This window comes from Pediculus humanus, genomic scaffold, assembly GCF_000006295.1.
Source record: "Pediculus humanus corporis 1103172107629 genomic scaffold, whole genome shotgun sequence".
Taxonomy (NCBI): domain Eukaryota; kingdom Metazoa; phylum Arthropoda; class Insecta; order Psocodea; family Pediculidae; genus Pediculus; species Pediculus humanus.
Window position 1 is genome coordinate 30890 of NW_002987242.1, and position 18804 is coordinate 49693.

The 18804-nt window shown below is 27.5% G+C and overlaps 3 protein-coding genes across 3 annotated transcripts; 2 read left to right on the top strand and 1 right to left on the bottom strand.

Moving 5' to 3' along the window:
• Positions 1-4049: 4049 nt before the first annotated feature.
• On the top strand, positions 4050-8267 carry Phum_PHUM254210 (uncharacterized protein; the record flags this gene model as incomplete). Its single annotated transcript, XM_002426414.1, has 11 exons — positions 4050-4098; positions 4966-5262; positions 5371-5663; positions 5739-5990; positions 6171-6473; positions 6555-6780; positions 6892-7073; positions 7162-7328; positions 7400-7703; positions 7777-7986; positions 8076-8267. 11 exons carry the CDS (start codon positions 4050-4052, stop codon positions 8265-8267), a joined length of 2475 nt encoding a protein of 824 aa, XP_002426459.1.
• Positions 8268-8365: 98 nt separating this feature from the next.
• Phum_PHUM254220 (uncharacterized protein) lies at positions 8366-10576 on the top strand (the record flags this gene model as incomplete). The annotated part of the gene is made up of 8 exons (XM_002426415.1): positions 8366-8536; positions 8630-8732; positions 8810-8954; positions 9030-9185; positions 9286-9454; positions 9537-9729; positions 9818-10010; positions 10096-10576. 8 exons carry the CDS (start codon positions 8366-8368, stop codon positions 10574-10576), a joined length of 1611 nt encoding a protein of 536 aa, XP_002426460.1.
• A 5551-nt stretch (positions 10577-16127) lies between these two features.
• Positions 16128-17230, bottom strand: Phum_PHUM254230 (Ribonuclease P protein subunit p29, putative; the record flags this gene model as incomplete). The annotated part of the gene is made up of 4 exons (XM_002426416.1): positions 16128-16264; positions 16354-16541; positions 16635-16986; positions 17215-17230. The coding sequence occupies 4 exons, from the start codon at positions 17228-17230 to the stop codon at positions 16128-16130; spliced, it is 693 nt and encodes a 230-aa protein (XP_002426461.1).
• Between the last annotated feature and the right edge of the window lie 1574 nt (positions 17231-18804).

The window sequence follows — 18804 nt, forward strand, 5'->3', positions numbered from 1 at the left end:
TCTTACATTCGTTTTATACATTTTCCGAAAAGAAAAATTTATATGGGAGGCTGAGGGGTATGGAGAATAAAAAAAAACGGGTTAAGAAAACGAGCTTATAATTTTTTTTTTTTTCTTTTTCTTTTTTTTTTTATTCTTATTTTAATTTTCTTTAGAAGCATTTCGGTTGAATAATCAGACGATTCATTAAATTTTTATTTAATAAGATTGAAGTAACGAAAAAAAAAAGGAGAGAGAGAGAGAGAGAAGGAAGAAGAACTAGTAGGAGATGATGAAAAAGAAAAGGTGGAAAATAAGGAAATGAAAAGAGAGGGATAGATAGATAGAGCGGAGAAAGGGAGGGGGGGTAGAGAGAGAGAGAGAAAAAGATGATTCTGTGTGTACACACCTCCTCCCTCTTTTTTTTCTTTTTCTTCTGCTTTTCTTTTCGGTTTCATTTAATTAAAAAGAAATCTTTTTGTTTTTAATAATGAGAAGAAAAAAAAAATTATTATTATTATTATTTTTTTTTTCTCTTCTTCTTCTTTCCGTCTCCCTTCGAGCTAATTAAATGATCATTATTTTGAAGGAGTTACGTTTCGACTCCTCCCGGGGCTAATTATTCATATCATTAAAAAAAAAAAAAAAAAAAAAAAATTATTTTTATTTTATTTTATTTTTTTGCTTTATTTATGTATATTTATTTTCTCATGAGTTTACATGACTTTGGGACATATTTCGCTGACCAAATGATTACAAAACCTCGTGTTTTGCAAAAGTTTTCCGAATGAATGATATTTTCCCGGTGATTATGAGTAAGAGGAGGTTAGGTTGTTGATTCGTAGAATAAAATGTATGTATGTATGGGTATGCGATTGAAAAGGAATCAAATGAAATTTTTCCTCCGCTACCTCTTCCTCTTCATCTTCTTCTCCCCCTCATCTTCTTTTCCTTTTTCTGAATTTTGTCGATCGAATGATGAAATTAAATAAATAAAATAAAATAAAAGAAAATAAAAAAATACGCGAACGGTTATGTAAATTATAAAAAATAAAAAAGAGAGAAGGAGGGGGAAGGAGAGAGAGAGAAAGGGGGGGGGACAAACGAAGGAAGGATTGAATTTTTTGAAGTGGAAAAAAAATTTTTTTTTTTTTTTTTTTTTTTCCTCCATGTTGCTTACGATTGTCCCACGGGAGGTAAAAATGGCGGTTCTCTCTTGACGTATATATATAAAAAAAAAATAAAAATTAAATATAAATAAATAAATAAATAAAAATATTTATAAATGTTTAGTTATAAATTTTTTTAAAAAATGAAAACGTTATAATTTTATCATCATCATCATTTTTTGTTTGTTTTATTTTTTTTTTTGTATTTTGTTTGTTTGTTTGTTAAAGAAATTCGGGTTTGACTGACTTACGTTGGAAAATGGTGCGTGCGTTCCATTTGTGAAATAAGTCAATATAAATGATTTCGAAAATTCTTTTGATGATTTTTCCCAAGCACATTTTTTGATGGAACGGTTTCCGAATGGTTTGAATGATCGTTATTATTATTATTATTTACCCACCCCATTTTACCCCACATCCCGATCTCCTCTCTCTGTATCGCGTTGTTGTCGTTTTTTTTTTTTTTTTTTTCTAAGGAAAATGGAGAAAAGTATAATTGGTATAATGGAATTCAAATATTAATGAGGGGTTTAGTTACCGCAAAAGAAGGAATAAACAAACAAACGAACAAACAAGGAAACGGATTGTTTGTTTTGAAAGCTTTAAGTTTGATTGTTTCGGCGGCGACTCTGACATTGTTCGTTTGATATGCGAGATAATTTTAAATGAAATTAGTTTTTTTTTTTTTTTTTTTTTTAAGGTTTTTACACTCTCTGTCTCTGTCTCTCTGTTCGTTCTTCAATTTTTTAGAAATAATTAAATTGCAGTGTTTGTTTGTTTGCTTGTTTGTTTGTTTGCTTGTTTGTTTGTTTGTCATGTTCAAAATGAAACATGGTCGTATAATTTCTAAGTTTATGTTAATCGTCGAATGCGAATCGAGACTTTGGTGGAACGAATAGCACACGTCTTATTTGAAATTTAATTTATTATTATTATTATTATCATTATCATTATCATTATCATTATTATTTATTTAATGTGAAATGTTTCGTTTTGACGTGACGTCAGATTCACGATTCTGATCGATCGAGGTTTTCCAAAAAAAATACATTTTTTTTGTTTGTCGTTTGCACTATAAAAACTGGATTCGAAATTCAGAGGAAGAGGAGGATAGAGGGGAAGGCGTGTGTGTGAGAGAGATAGAGAGAGGGTTTATTAGTGTCGTACATGTAATTAATTATTTAATTAATTAATTAGTCTATTTGGAAAATTAACGTGATCTCTAAAGTGTTAATTAGTATTTTAAACACAAATTTTATATTAAATAGAAAATTTTTTTTGTCACCGTGTGTTTGTTGTTGTTGTTGTTGTTGTTGTTTTGATCTCACTGGAGGATATTCAAACTTTGGAAATTATTAATTGAACGAACGAACGAAATTAATCTCGTTGCTTTAATTTTCCGGGGGGAGAAGGGGAGGAGGGGAGGAAAGGGAAAGAAATTTTAATTTTATTTCAATTGAAAACAGAATGATGATGATGATGATTGAAAAACTAGTGGAAATCATTTTAGAATTTTACAATTTTTATACAAACTAATGACGAAAAAAAGAATAGAAAAGAAAAGAAAAGAAAAAGAAAAGGAAAAAGAAAGAAAATTAACTGTAATTTGATTGCACGCTTTAATTTAAAAAGAAAAAAAAAGAAAATCATTTTTGTACAATATTATTTTTTCATACTGACTCTCTCTTTCTCTCTCTCTCTCTCTCGTCGTCATCGTCTGTTTGAAATTTCTATCTCTTTCTCTTTTGATATTTTTTTCCATCTCTTTTTACTTCTCCTCATCTCTGTCTGTTTGCCTTAAACAAACATTAAAACTCGAATTAATTAAAGAGAAAGAGATGATGATGATGATGATGAGGAGATTAAGACTAATAATTTCAACCAATTATATTACTTTTGTATATATATATATATATATATATTTGAATGTCTATTCCTTCCTTAAAGTTTTTTTTTTTTTTTATTTTAATTTTTAATTTCCCCCTCCCCTTTTCAACCCCCTCCCCCTTCCTTTGATGTTTAGTCTTGTTATTAAAAAAAAATATGTACGTGTTGTAATAAGATTTTCCGCGACAGGTTTTTTTTTTTTTTTTTTTTTTTTGCTGAAATTTTCAACGGTAAAGTCGTTGATGATTATTAATTAATTAATTATAGTAAAAGCTAAAAGAGTTTAGGTCTCGAGTAGAATTTTTTGCTGTTGTTTAACGTGACTTGACATCAGCAAAACGATTAACCGCCTTTTTTGTTTTGTTTTTGTTTGTTTGCTTTGGAAAATGCTATTTTGGCAATTTGTTGTAAAATGTATATATATATATATAAACCGAGGGTGAAAGAGGAGGAGGGGGGTTGTGTGTAGCAGGTTGTTTGTTTGGTTGTTTGGTTGGTTTGGGGTGGAAAAAGGAGAGATGCATGTGGAGATTTTAAAATGTATTTTGTACAATTTTGACTTATTGCTGATGAAAACGTTTTTTATTATTAAGTTATTAAATAAATTATTACGGGGTGGGAAGGGTGAGGAGGGGAGGGGAGGGGAGGGACAGGGGGAAAGGGAATTGATTGTTTCTCTCTCTCTCTCTCTCTTTTCCAAAATTATTTTTTTTAATTTATTTAAATTTTAACCAAATCGCGAATAAATTTAAAACGCTGATCTGATGAACCTTTTTTTTTTTTTTAGGGTTTTTGAAATTTTTGTAATTATTTATTTATTATTATTATTATTATTTATAAACAGGCACAAAAACAATTTGTAATATTAATTTCATATATTTAATAGAAACGTAGTAAAAAAAAAAAATGAAAAATAATTGTTTTGACGCAAATGGAAACAAACCCATTAAAACAATTGAATAAAGATATCATCATCATCATCATCATCATCATCGTCGTTCCTTTGTTGAACATATGCAAATCAAATTAAAGTGCCTAGGAAGGAGTTGTGGAAGGGGGCGGGGTCGGGGGCGGTATGATGAGGGAGGAGGAGGAGGAGGAGGTTAATAATTGGTGACGGCCTCTGGGGAGGTTGTTAACCGTTCTTGAAGCAAACAAAGGGTGAAGTTGTAGCGGGAATGCGGCAATTTCCCTTTTGTGTTTAATCAATTTAATTATTATATTATCTTTTTATGTACCTTAGGAGAAAAAAATTTTACATTTTTTTTAGGGAAAAAGTAAAATTATGGTTTAAAAAAAAGAAAAATGTTTTCACTTTTTCAATTAAATTTAATATAAAAGAATTTAATGCTGGGGAAAAAAAATTTTTTTTTTTTTTTTTTAGTTTTTGCATATGTTGTGTTAGGGTGTTATTTTATATATTTTAGTGTTTGTTAAGATTAATTAAGATTAAGATTAGGATTAGGATTAAGGACGAGTTGTCATAAGTTTACAATTACAAAAAAAAAAAAATTTTTTAATTTGTAACGAATGCATCTAATATTCACTAATATTCACTATTGGTACTTGATCTATCTTTAAACTTGGATTTTCAAGTCGATATTATTATTATTATTATTATTATTATTATTATTATTATTTTGTTGTAGTAATACATTATGATTAATCGTAGGGATTTAATAAAGATTTGAAAGTGTTGATGATATCAATGTGTGTGTGTGTGTGTGTGTCAAAGTAAATTTGTTTGTTATGTTTGATCGTCGAAACATTAATAACCAAGCTTAAATATTCGTTTATAATGCTTGAATATATATATATATATATATTAAGCATTAGTGATCGTTTATTATTAATTCCTTGTTTTTTTTTTTTTTTTGGGAATTTCCTTTCATTGTAAAGGATATTAAATTTAATTCGTTTTGAATTCCAGGTGAAAAAGGTGGATCTCATCCATGTGTCGTTTGCAAAGCAACTATAGAAACTTTTACGCATTCAAGACCCCTGCCACAAACACATGCTTCGGAGTACGGATTAGCGGAAAGTGATATTCCCCCCGGGGGAAGGGTTTGTAATACGTGCAGATGTAAGGCTGTGCGATCCCGTTGCACCACGTGTCCTTTACCCACGTGTCCGAATTCAAAAGGACGAATTAAACGTTTAAGAGCCCTTCCAAGCAAATGGTCTGAACTTTCGGCCGAAGTGAAAGATCCCATAATTGCTGAATTCCGTGAGTTAAAATTTTATTTATAAAAAAAAATTTAATAAATTTTCATACTTTATTAAAAATGTATATTTTTAAGCTTTCGATATATATATATATATATTTTTTTTGTAGAAATACCACCCAATTTAACGAAATGTTGTTCAGCTTGTTTTAATCGCATTTCGCGAAGACTCACTCCCCACATTGCGACGGAAGAGGAAACGTTGCGTTGGACGGAAGAAGAAACGGAAGCTTTGAAACGGGGTTTAAAGGAATATGGAATTTCATGGTCGAAAATAGCTGAAAAAGTCGGTAGTAAAACTCATCATCAGTGTAAAAGCTTTTATTTTAATTGTCGGAAAAAATTGGGTCTCGATTTGTTAGTTCAAGAATATAACAAAGTAAATCTTTCAATCGTTTTAAGTGTGATCGAATATTTTGAAATATTTTTTAACGGAAATTTAATTTTTTTTTTTTTTTTAATGTGTAATTTAAAACAGGCACATTTGGGAGAGGATCGAAAACCGGCTGTTACCGATGAAGAAGAAAGCGGTTCATCCACGTCTAGTTGCGATGAAATGCCAGCAGGAAATCACGATTCGAGTGACACTGCCAGTGCCTGCAGTCCGAATAGAGGAACTGATGCTTTATCAGTTCCTGCTGGCAAAGATGAAACGACAGTTTTGAGACCTCCGGAACCGCAAGTGACTAACGAACCACGGCCGGAAAAAGATTACGATAGTTCTGCTACGGTAAGTTTACCCATTTTTTATTTAATAGTTTGTTCTCATACAAATTTTACCTACCAAAAAGAATTTAGTAGGTAAATTTAGTCGTTTGTGTTGATATTTAATTGTGATTTTATAATGAAATACAAAAAAAAGGGCTTAGAAGAGAGTTGAAAAATACATTTATTGCAGCATTGTTTCCAGGAGACGGCTGATGAGGGACAGGGTGGCGGGGAAAGTGAAAACACGTATCCCCATCTACCCGGCACCTCTATCACAGCTGTCCCTTCCACCGGACACCAGCAACAACAAAACGGACCGATTCCGAGTCCTCCTCGTACTGTAAAAGATTTAATGGCAAATGTAATTGAAAAGTCTTTAATGAAAACTCCGGGAGTTACTGTTTCGTGCTCTGCACCTCCAACTATATCTTCCATATTGAAATCCAACCACAAAGATTTATCGTTCGTGAAAAGATCAGGATCTGATTCTTTGGCGACTCTTTCAGTAAGAAAATCAATCTTTTTTTTCTTTCTTTTTTTTTTTTGGAATGCAAATAAATGCATTAAATTGTTTATTCATTTTCAGATTGTAAATTCGCATGACAGAAATCAAGAGTCGTCACTGTCGCCAAATATAGTTAATCAAAGTTCAGATCTCCCGAAGGAAGGTATTGTCGTCGTTCAGGTTCAGCAGGCACTGAAAGAACGGCGTGAACCCGAACCTGAAACTTTAGATTTGTCTATTAAAAAGAGAGATTGTCCTAGCGGATATCAAAATTCTCCATCCCATCATTTTAATATTCCTCCTCTTTGTAAAGGTTAGTTTATTTATTTATTTATTTATTTTTTTTTAAATTTTCCTAAAATGTTATTAATTACTTATTTTTAATAAAAATTAAAACGATATTATTTATTGTCATTAGGCGGTGCAAGTGTATATCCAAGAGTCGGAGAACAACAGCAACATTATTACCATCATTCTCATCAAGTTTCCGATCAGAATAGGAGTATATCAAAATCTCCTTCTGTATTTTCATCTTCGTCTGTTACTCCTCACTTGGTTATGTCCCCCCACACGAGGCAACCGCATTCTAAAATAGCCAAGGTATTTTATAAAAAAAAACTTTTATAAAGGGCTGTTTGTTGTATGTAATATTTGTGAGTGTTTTAATATTAATCATAATTTTTTTCAGTCTCCATTACCAACAATGCAATCCAAATTATCTCCTAAGCTTGTATCGGGTCCACCAGGTGGTAAAGGAGGTTCTATAACACACGGAACACCATTGCAGGGAGGACCGCGATATGAAGGGCTACTTCGTCAAATGCCACCTCAACAGCAGACGCATAAGGAAGGAGGGTTAGTATTGTTTGCTAGTGTTTCAATTAGAAAAAAGATATTTGCTACTGAATGAAATTTGCCCTTTTCAGATCAATTACCCAAGGAACTCCGGTTCACCATGGATCTCATTTAGGGCCTAACGACAAGAGACAACCGCTCAGCTACGAGTACTTTAAAAGAAGTTCTCCGGCTGGTAATCCAAGCCCAAATAATCCTGGTCAACCAGTTTCGTCTGCTTACCCTTACGGATCATCTCCAAGTCAATCATCTGCTTCATCCGCTTTTAATTCACCGTATCCTACAAATCCAACCCGGCAACCTACATCATATCCTATTGAACAACAACTCTCTTCACGACAAATTATTATGAGCGACTATATCACCTCACAACAGGTATTTATAAAAAGGACTTCATATTGTAAAAAACGGAGTTACATTCTACAACGTTTGATATCCAATTTTTTAGATGCATGGACAAAGAAGAGTTGCACTTTCCGGCAATGAAAAACAAGATTCCCCTTCACCTCGAGGCGGAGTAGGTATTTCATCTCCCATGTATTATAATTCTCCGCCGGGAGGAATGTACTTGCCTAGCAGATCCCCAGTCGATAGTCCAACTCCTCCTCCTTTAAGACAAGGAGTCATTCAACGACATAATACCATCCCTACTTCTCAGGTATTCCCCCTTTTTTCTTTAACCTATATGAGTTCATGAGGTTAAAAATAAAATGTAAACGAGTTAATTTATTTTTGTATTTTTAAAAGGGTCAACCTAGACCTCCCAGTGGAGGAAATACTGCTGGTAAGCCTCATTACCCGCCACCGGGACATGAAGCCTTTAGTTCATTAGTTGAAGCAGCAGTTCAACAACCTTCCCTCCCTGTTCCATCTGTAGAAAAACGTACTCATGCGTCGGAAAAACCTTTTATAAGTCATAGAGAGGTAAAATCGTTATGAATAACTTTATTTTTTAAATAATTAATTAATTATATATTGAAAAATTTATTTAAAAATTTTTTATTTTTCAGCCGCACCACGAAGGCTTAGGGAAAACCATGGTAGACTCTTTATCGTCCTCTAGAATAATAGATCATCAAGGTAGAGTTTCAAATAACGAAGTCGGAGGAAGGATTGTGGCAGAGCAACAGCAAAGATTAGGAGATCAGCAAAGATTGGCGAGGCAAAATCATGAACGAGAACGATTTGCTCAAGAGCAAAGATTTCAGGTATGGATTTTATAAATTTGTCAGGTATCGATCGATATTTAATTTAATTTAATTTAAATTAATTAAAATACATTTTTTTTTTTTTATTTTCAGGCGGCGGCGAGAGAAAGAGAACAAATGCAAATGCAGCAACAGCTTCAAATGCAAAGGCAGCAGGCTAGAATGGAATACGAAAGTCGACAGCAGAGACTTGAGCGTGAGTTTAACACTGCAAAACCGCCATTTTATTTTTACGTCATCAATTAATTTTTACGTACTTTTAATTCTTTCCAGAACAAGCTCGAATAGATTACGAGAATAAATCTAGAATGGAGCAGATTCGTAATGAAAACGCTCGATTGGAACAACAGCAACAACAGCAACAAACGAGATTAGATTACGAAAAGCAAAGACACCAACATCATTTAGCCGCTTTTATGTGAGTTTTGATTTAATTTTTTTTTTTTTCAAGTAAGAATTTTAACTTGAAATCATGATTTTATTAAAATTTTAGTGATGCTCAACAAAGGGCTTCATCCGAAAGAGAAAGAGAGGAAAGAGATAGAGAACGTGAAAGGGAAAGAGATAGGGAAGCGACTAGAATTTTAGTAGGTGGTTTCCAAAGAGATAGAATTTCTAGACCCAATAATGATTCTCCATCCCACACTCGGTAATTTTTAAATTTAATCAATGTCCTCGATGGTTTATTTTCCACAACAAGAGATTCATTTTTTTTTTTTTTTTTCTGTTTTCCCCTTGCTTCAAATCAGTCCATCAAATGCTGGCAGTCAATCTAGTAGAGGTGATGATTCAACAATGACGGCAGCCAGTCTTATTGATGCTATTATAACTCATCAAATCAATCAGAGTAGTTCGGATAGTGGAAATCCAAATTCGCAAAGTCAAACGTCGACGAGGCCCGGGGATCGTTTGTTTCAGGTAATGCCAAAAAAAATATGAAAGTAAATTTTTTCCCTTAATTTTTTTTTTTTTAATTTAATTCAAAATAAATCCAAAATAGGGATTTCATCGAGATGGTCCATCTCAACACGTCGAAACAAACGGTAAAGTGTCTCCGATGAAAAGAGTTCCAAGTCCTGCCGAACGAGAACCTTCGGGAAAACCACTGACGTTAGGAGAACACATTGAATCGATAATTACAAAAGATTTCACGAGAAGTTCTTATCCTCTTCAATATCACGTTCCTTCCGAAGGTACATGATCGGTATCGGATATACATAATAAGTTGGGATCATTTAGAATTTTTTTATTAAAGGTATTTTTAAAATTTTCAACTTTCAGGGATACCGATAGCTGATCAACACAATTGGAAGCTGAGAAGGTCTGGAGTGCCGCCGAAAGAAAGCGAACCTCCTCGGGAAAATCCTCCGGATAAGGGAGACGAAAGGCAAATTATAAGAATAGCTCAGTCTCAAGCGGGAGCTAGCAAACCCTTTCACGAACCCGTTTCACCTCCCGAACAATGGGGTGGAAGGTAATTTTCTGAATGAACGCCAATCATCAATCATTTATTTACCAAATCGATTTTTCTAATCTTTTTTTTTTTTTTGTACGTACAGGTACTATCCGGACAAACCATCTCATTTGTCTCCTTTAGATTACGTGAAAAATAGAATAGTGGAAGTGATGAGAACGTCGGAGGATAAAGAAAGCGAGGAAAAAACGTCGGGAGTCGGAGTCGGGACCATGGGAAAGGATAGAAGCGACAGTCCCGGAGATATGGTCATTGACGAAGCCAAGCAGGACGACATAAACAAATTAGTTGTGTACAATACGTCATCGGTAACGGTATCATCGAGTTCTTCTTCATCTTCTTCTTCTTCTCCTTTCGTACCGCCCACGTCTTCAACATACGCTTATCCCTTTTCGGCTTTGTCGGTTCACGCGATGACGGCGGCAAGCGCGAAAAGTCCGACGCCATCGAAACCCGTCGTGTCAACTCCGACGACCGTCAACAAAGATGATAACACTTCGCAAAGAAGTTCGGAACCTGCTCCCCTTTTATCGGCACAATATGAACCCCTCAGCGACGAAGATTGAAAAAAAAAAAACTAAAGAAAGAAATTGAATGAGTTTTTTTTTGTTTGTTTTCGTTTTTTTTTTATTTTGAAAACGGATCAATCGTGCTTTTTTCTACTTACTTATTATTATTATTATTATTATTGCATTTGAGTTTTTTTTTTTCTTTTTTCTTATTTATATATATATATATATATGTACAATTAAAGTGAACAATTAATTTGTTAATAATTATTTTTAAAAAAACCGGGAAAAAACAAATGTATAGAGAAAAAAGAAAATGGAAAATGGTGGTGAGGGAGTGTGTCTATGTCTGTTGGTGTAGTAATTGCTTAAAAATAGAAAAAGAAAAGAGAAAGAAAGGAAACAATAATAATAATAATTTTTTTTTTTTTTTTTTTTTTTTTTAAACGTAAAATTTGCAATATTTTATTTGTTTTAGGCTGCCGGTTGAAATGATAACATTATTCAAAGCTTGAAGCATCATATTGAATCGAAAATAACAAATTATTATCATTATTATTATTATTATTATCATTATTATTACTATCATAATCATTATTATTATTACGGAAAATGCTCTTATTACAATGAGAGTATGAAAGATAAATTACAAAAACAAAAAAATGAAATAATTTACATTTTTTTCAAAATCGATTGTCAAAATTTTCATTTCAAAATTAATAATAATAATAATAAATAATTAATAATAATAATAATAATAATAATTAATAATAGAATTTTAAATGAAATAATCATGTCGGGTTAATCCGATCCGATTTTTTCCCCTTCGTTTTTCGTTGTCGTCGTCGTCGTTGTCATATCAATTTCATTGTACCACTCTCCTCTGTGCTCTCTGTTCTGTGCTGTTGCTGTTGCCGTTGGTGTTTTACCACTAAAAAATAATCATAACGCATTGGGAAATTTATGTATTTTTTATTTTTATTTTTTTCTGAACAATCAGATAGATATTGGGGGCAGTCGGTCGTCTCATTTTTATGTAATTTGAGCAAAATAAAATTGCAGGGGGGGGGGGGAAAATTTTTAAATTCAACAAATTTCAACGTGAAAGAGAAAAGAAAAACCTCTTTTATTATTATTATTATTATTATTTTTTTTTTTCGTCTGTCCGTTTACAACGATATATTTTAGTGGTTTTTTATTTTTCTATATTGTTTATTATCATTATCATTATTATTATTATTTTTTTTTTTTATAGAATTTTTCTTAAGGAAAAAACATGGGGTCGAACCTTTGAGGAGGGGGGAGGAGGAGGGTGGAAAAAATGCGATTTATTTAAATTTTTTTTCCTCTTTTTTCCAGAATCGCGTCTATTACAGGTTTTTATTATTATTATTACTAATTATTACTAATTATTATTATTATTATTACCATTACTATTATTACTATTATTATTATTGTTATTAATAATTTTTTTTTTTTTTTCAATCGGAAAGGTGTTGCAGATTTATTTGTGTCTAATTTTTTTTTTTTTTTTGAAATATTGGTAAATTAAATTTTTAATTATTATTATTATTATTATTAATTATTATTATTATTATTATTATTACTATTTTTTTTAAATTTTATTTTATCGATTGTGTAAATAATAATAATATTGACTTTAGGTGGAAAAAAATAATAAAAATAATAAAAAATTTTAAATATTAAAAAAAAAAAAAAAAATTTTTTTTTCGATTGATATAACCATCACTACGATGATGATGATGATGATGATGATGATGATGATGATGATGATGACGATGATGATGATGATAATGATAATATTAATAGTGACATAATTAAAAATGATAACGATTACGTCGATCGTAACGACGATGATGATGATTATGATGATGATGATGATAATGAATATAGTATTTGTTTTATTTTCTATTAATATTATTATTATTATTATTGTTGTTGTTTTACGTCAAATCCGTTTTTTTGAATTAGTTTTCTTTTATTATTATCATTATTAAATTTGTGGAAAATCGATAATTGCAGTGAGGGGAGGGGAACGACAGCCTATATTTTATTAAATAAAATTTAATTTTATCATTATTATTATTTCAAAGGAGGAGGAGGATGTGTAGAGGGGAGGAGGAGGGAGGGGTGGGCGGGACAATAAATAAATAATATTATTTTAACGATGGGAAATAAAATTTTCTAGAAAAAAAAAAAAAACTTTAATAATTATTTATTTATTTATTTACGATTTGAAAGAAAATAGCTCACTCACTCACTCACCAATAATAATAATAATAATAATAATAATAATAATAATTGCAAAGAAAAAATATTAATAGATAATAATTTAAATAAATAAATAAATAAATAAAACAAATTGGAAAAAAAAAAAAAACTTTTCATCTTCAGTGAAATTTATAAGTATATATAAATACGAATAACAAATAAATAATTTATGTACATATTAATTATTATCATTATTATTATTATTATTATCACTACTGATAACGTGCGCGTGCTGATATACACGCATTAATCTTAAACAAATAATATATATGAATTACGTTCGTCCTTTTTTATGTGATATACATTCAAAGGAAATGAATGAATGAATGAATGAATGAATGATTTTTCTTTTTAATTACGGACGAAAAATCGATTTCGAAATGAGAAAGAGAAATAAAGGAATACTAAGAAGGGACTGGAAAGAGAGATAGAGGGGGAGGAGGGAAAAAGGGGAGGAGCAAGTTTAAAAAATTATTTTTTTTCAAACTCCACCCCCACCCCACCTCCTACCCTCCTTCTTTAACGGTTTTTTCAACGTGTCCACCATCTCTTTTTCTTTACGTGACGTAATGAAATAATGATAATAATAATAATGATAATAATAATGATAATTTTTTTTTTTTTTTTTCGATTATAATCTATCTTATATATTTCCGCCCAAAATTTTTATTAATAATTATGTACATTATTAATAATATATATATATATTAAAAAAAAAATTGTACATAGAATATATATATATAAATAGGGTTTTTTTTTTTTTAAATTATGTTTAATAAGTGCAGCCGTAATGATGATGATAATAATAATAACAACAACGGGGATGATGATAATAATAATAATAATAATAATAATAATAATAATAGTAATAATGATGATGATGAAAAATCCAATGAGGAAAAAAAAATTGACACAATTAAAAACTAGTCGAAATAAATAATTAAATTTTTTTTTTTTTAAACAAACAAACAAACAGAAACATTATTATTATTATTATTATTATTATTATTATTATTATTATTATTATTTATTAATTTATGTATTTTATCGATCGATCGATCGATGGATCGATTTATTGTTTTTTGTGTTGGAAAAAAAAAAAAAAAAAAAAAAAAAATTAAAATGAAATTTTTTTTTTTTTTTAAATGTTTGATATTTTCCTAATGATAATAATGATGATGATAATAATGATAATGATAATAATAATGCCCCGGCTGCACTGGTTATTTAAAAATTAAATTTTTTTTTTATAAAAATACGAGAAATAAAATAATAAAAAAAAAAAAAAAAATGTCAAGTGTATAAAAATATAATATTGTTGTGTAAATGTGTTGTAAACATTTTTTTTTTTTTTTTTAAAGTGCCCGAAATATTTTGTTGTATGATTATGAAAAAAACATAAAACATAAAACATAAACGTTTGTTTTATTAATTCACGATGATAATGATGATGGATTTAATTTTTTTTTTTTTTTTTCTATGTATACCAAAGGGGATTTTTTTTTATTTATTTAAAATCCTTTAAAATTTTACACACATATATTTTTTCCCAGGGCACGTTTTTTATGTATATATATATAAATAAATTAATTAATTAATAAAATGAAATTTAATAAAAATAAATTAATTAATAAATTTTTAATTATTATTAAAAAATTTGACCGGAATAATGAAATCGTATGGGAAAATTTATTATTATTATTATTATTATTATTTTGTGTGTGTGTGTGTATGTGTACGTCATTCCAAGGATTCATAATTTCTGCTTTTTTTATGTTTGTTCGTTTGTTTGTTTGTTTGTTTTAATTTTTTTTTTTTTTTTTTTTTTTGTATTAAAAATACGCATTTACGTAGTTTTCAACGTAAATTAACGTACGCAATGCGTTCATACGCATGTGATGAATGAACATTTAAAAAAAAAAGCAGAAAAGAAAATTTTTTGTATTATATATAAATAAATAGGAGGTTCGATGCTTTTATAAAGCTCATTAATTAATTAATTAATTAATAAATCCAAAAAAAAATAAAGTAAATAAAAAAAAAAAAAAAATTTGTATGTAGCTTTAAAAAAATTATTTAATAATAATAATAATAATAATAATAATAACATGGAACTGATGAGAGTAACCTTTGCAAATTATTATTATTATTATTATGTTTAAAATGAAGGAGTGATTGAAAAGAAAATGGAAAAAGAGGGAAAAAAAAAAGGAAAAGTCTGTGGCTGCTGAACTTATTTATATAAACAATATCTGCCCTTTTTATTGTAATAAAAAATTTAATTATTATTATTATTATTATTATATTAATTTTATGTATTTTTTTTTTTTTTTTTTAATGGTAATTTAACTGGGTTTGGGATCTTTTTTTTTTTTTTTTATGTTTAAATAACAACAACAAAAACTCAGGTCAGATTAATAATAATTATGTATAATAATTTTTTATTTTTATTTTTTATTTTGTGTCCTTAATAATTATGTATGTATAAAAATTTATGATGATGATGATGATGATTAAGATGATGAAATTTAATATTAAATTAATTTTTTTTTTTTTTTTTTTTTTTTTACCGTGTTACTATTACTTTTAATAATACTGCTATTATTATTATTATTATTATTATTATTATAAATAACATTTTTTTTTTATTAATTAATAAATAAATAAATGGAATAAAAAAAAAAAAAATGGTGAAAAAGCATTTAGTCGTCTGTCTTTCATAATATTTAAATATTATATACGGAAATGATGACACGAAATAAATAAATAAATAAATAATTAAATATCATTTAAATAGATTTTAATAATAATAATAATAATAATAATAATAATTTTCTTTTTTTTTAAATAAATGTATTTTGTTTTTCAGATCCCCCCTTAAGAATCCTCCCCCCCTTGAATTGATGAAGGTAAAATTTGTAAATTAAAAAAAAAAAAAAAAATATAAAACGACACGTTCGGATTATGTACATAATTTGTGAATTAAATAAATAAATAAATAAATAGTTAATAAAAGCTCACGATTTATATAAAATATGTTAATTAGTATGTTGTTTAGTTAATTTTTGTTTTCTTTTTTTTTTTTTTATTAATTAATTAATTTTGAAATAAGTTTTTTTTTTCTTTTTTTATTTATTTATTTATTATTTTTATGTTTATTGTTATCAATAAACTGATAGTAAATTTTGAAAAAAAAAAAAGTGAAAAGTGAATAAATAACAACAACAACATATAATAAATGTATGATTTTTAATAAAGGGTAATTATTAATTAAAATTAAATTTAAATTTTTCTTTTGTAACGATTAATAAACGGTTTATAAATCATGAATAAAATTTCTTTTAATTTTTTTCGAACTTCTTTCAGCTGGTCTAACTTGAAGATTTTTACCAAAAAATTTAAATTTGTAATCGTTTAAAATGAATGTAAATGTACTCGAAGGTTTTGGTACAGCTGAAAATAAAATTTAAATGATAATTTTTTTTTTTTTAATTTCGATAATGTTTAAAAATTCATCGGTACATAATTGTAAATTTTCTTACTTCTAACAATGTTATCTTTTCCTAATAATTTAAATGTGTTTTTAGTTTCCATGGCAACAATTCCACTTATGCCAACAAGGCTATAACATTTTGATCTAATGACAGTCATTTGTGCTCCATGAAAATCTGCTCTGAATAGTTTTTGATTGACAGTTTCAAAATTAGGATCATGAGGATTGTTTTTGTAACTGAAAACAAATGTTTTTGTTTTGTCGGAACACTACAATTAAAGGTAAATTTAATTTATCTATCTATATATATATATTGGCAGGTAGTCTTACTTTTGTTCATTTAATTCTTCCAAATTTAAATAATCATTCATGTATTCTTTCCATAATTCATTCAGGGGTAACAGCTCATCATATTTTAAACTGTTTTTATCTAACGAATACAATCCTAATTTTTTTCTAGCTTTGTACGTTAATTTTTTTGCCGATAATCCTTTATTTAATTTGATTTTTTTTTTATCCGATTGTTTTTCCAATATCAAAAAACTTTTTCTAAAATTATCTATGTCTTCTGATGCTATGTTAAAAAATCGACTTGAAAATTTATTAAATAGTTCTTCTCTTTCATCAGGGCTATAATTTAAATTTTTTAAAATTCTACTCTTTACAAATTGCGGAAGTTTTTCTATAAAGAAAAGAAAAATAATAATAATAATTAAAATAAAAAATAAAAAAAAAAAACAAGGTAAACAAAATTATTTTTATGAATTCTAACCCTACTTGGTTAAAATATCTAATTTAATTTTTCTTTTTTTTAAATCAATCGCGTAATTTAATTTTATTTAAAAGAAAAATTTTTTTTTTAATACAAACTAAAAATAAAATTGGTAAATAGATTTTAAGAACATTTTACCTGTTTGATATGACATTTTGTCAAATAATAATTTATAATATTATTATTATTATTTTATGTTTCGTCGAATAGCATATTAGTATTCGGTGTGTTTTAATGACGTTAGGTGATGTCAAAAACTTTTTAAAAGATTTTTATTTTTTATTTTTTATTAATAATTTATTTAATTGATGAATATAAATTTATTTTAGTTTAATAATAAGTTTATACTTTCAATAAATATCGGTAATTATTTTTTAATAATTTAATTTAAAAATATTTAATTACAATGAAAATTTTAATAATTCAATATAAATTTTATTTTTTTTTTTTTGTGGGGGTAAATTAAGTAAATTTATAAATTAAAGTAATTTAATTTCAATTAATAAAATAAAGGGATAAAATTTAATAAGATCAAATAAAAAATAACGTTAATAAATAATTTTTTTATTATTATTATTTTTTTCATAATTAATAATTTTTTTTACACATTTATTAAATATAAACTCACATCAGTCAAAATTATCAGTCGTGGTTTGCGTCAATTTTACAATAACAAAATAAATTTATAACAATATATTTATTAAATTAAATGATGAAAAAAAAAAAAAAAAAATTTATGAATTTTTACATCTTATAAAAACTTATGATTTGACATAAGTTATAAATTTATAAATTAATATAATTATTCATAATAATTTTTTTTTCTCTGTCATTCGATCATCATAAAACAATCCCAAAAAAAAAAAAAAAATTAATTAATAAGTCTTTCATAGAATTTTTTAATTAATTGATAAATCACAAATTATAAAAAAATATATAAAAGAAAAAAAAAAAAAATCCATTTACAATAATTTTATGTACAATATAATTAATTTAATTAAGTGTTTTCGATTTAAAATTTATTTTCACTAAGTTCAATATTATTATTTACTATTATGATAACATTTAAAAGTAATATGATTTTTATATAATTAATATTATTATTTATATTTCCTTTGAAAAAAGTACCTCATTATCATAAAAAAAAAAAAAAAAAATTTAAATTCAATTTTAATTAAATTGTGATGTTATTCAGGTACTCAAATTGTTCTTTACGTATTTATAACAATTTTATATTATTATGAGATTATAATTTTTCATAAATATTTTTTTTGTTTGTGTGTATTAAAGCTCAATAATTTAACTAGCAACAATGAGACACAACTTACATTAAATACATGGCAGCTTGATTTTTTTTTTTTTTTCCCAAGCAAATTGTTTAATTTTTTATAAAATTCTTTAAAAAAATTCATTACATATAATGTGTATTGTACTCGATACGTTGATAAGGTTTTTCTTTTTTTTCGAATTGCAGAAATAAATATATGTATATATAAGTCTTGAGTTTTTTTTTGAGATACAATAAAAAAATATGTGTAAATTCTTTTTTTTTACTAATTAAATAATGGTAAATGATAAAAATAATATCCTCTTTTTCCTTTCACAGCGAAATAAATGTAAACAACATGATATGCACCGGGAACGAAACATATAAAGCCGGCTATAAAAAACACTAAACCCTGTAACCATGATGTGGTGGTCGCAAGTGCTATGCCTACCAAAAACAGA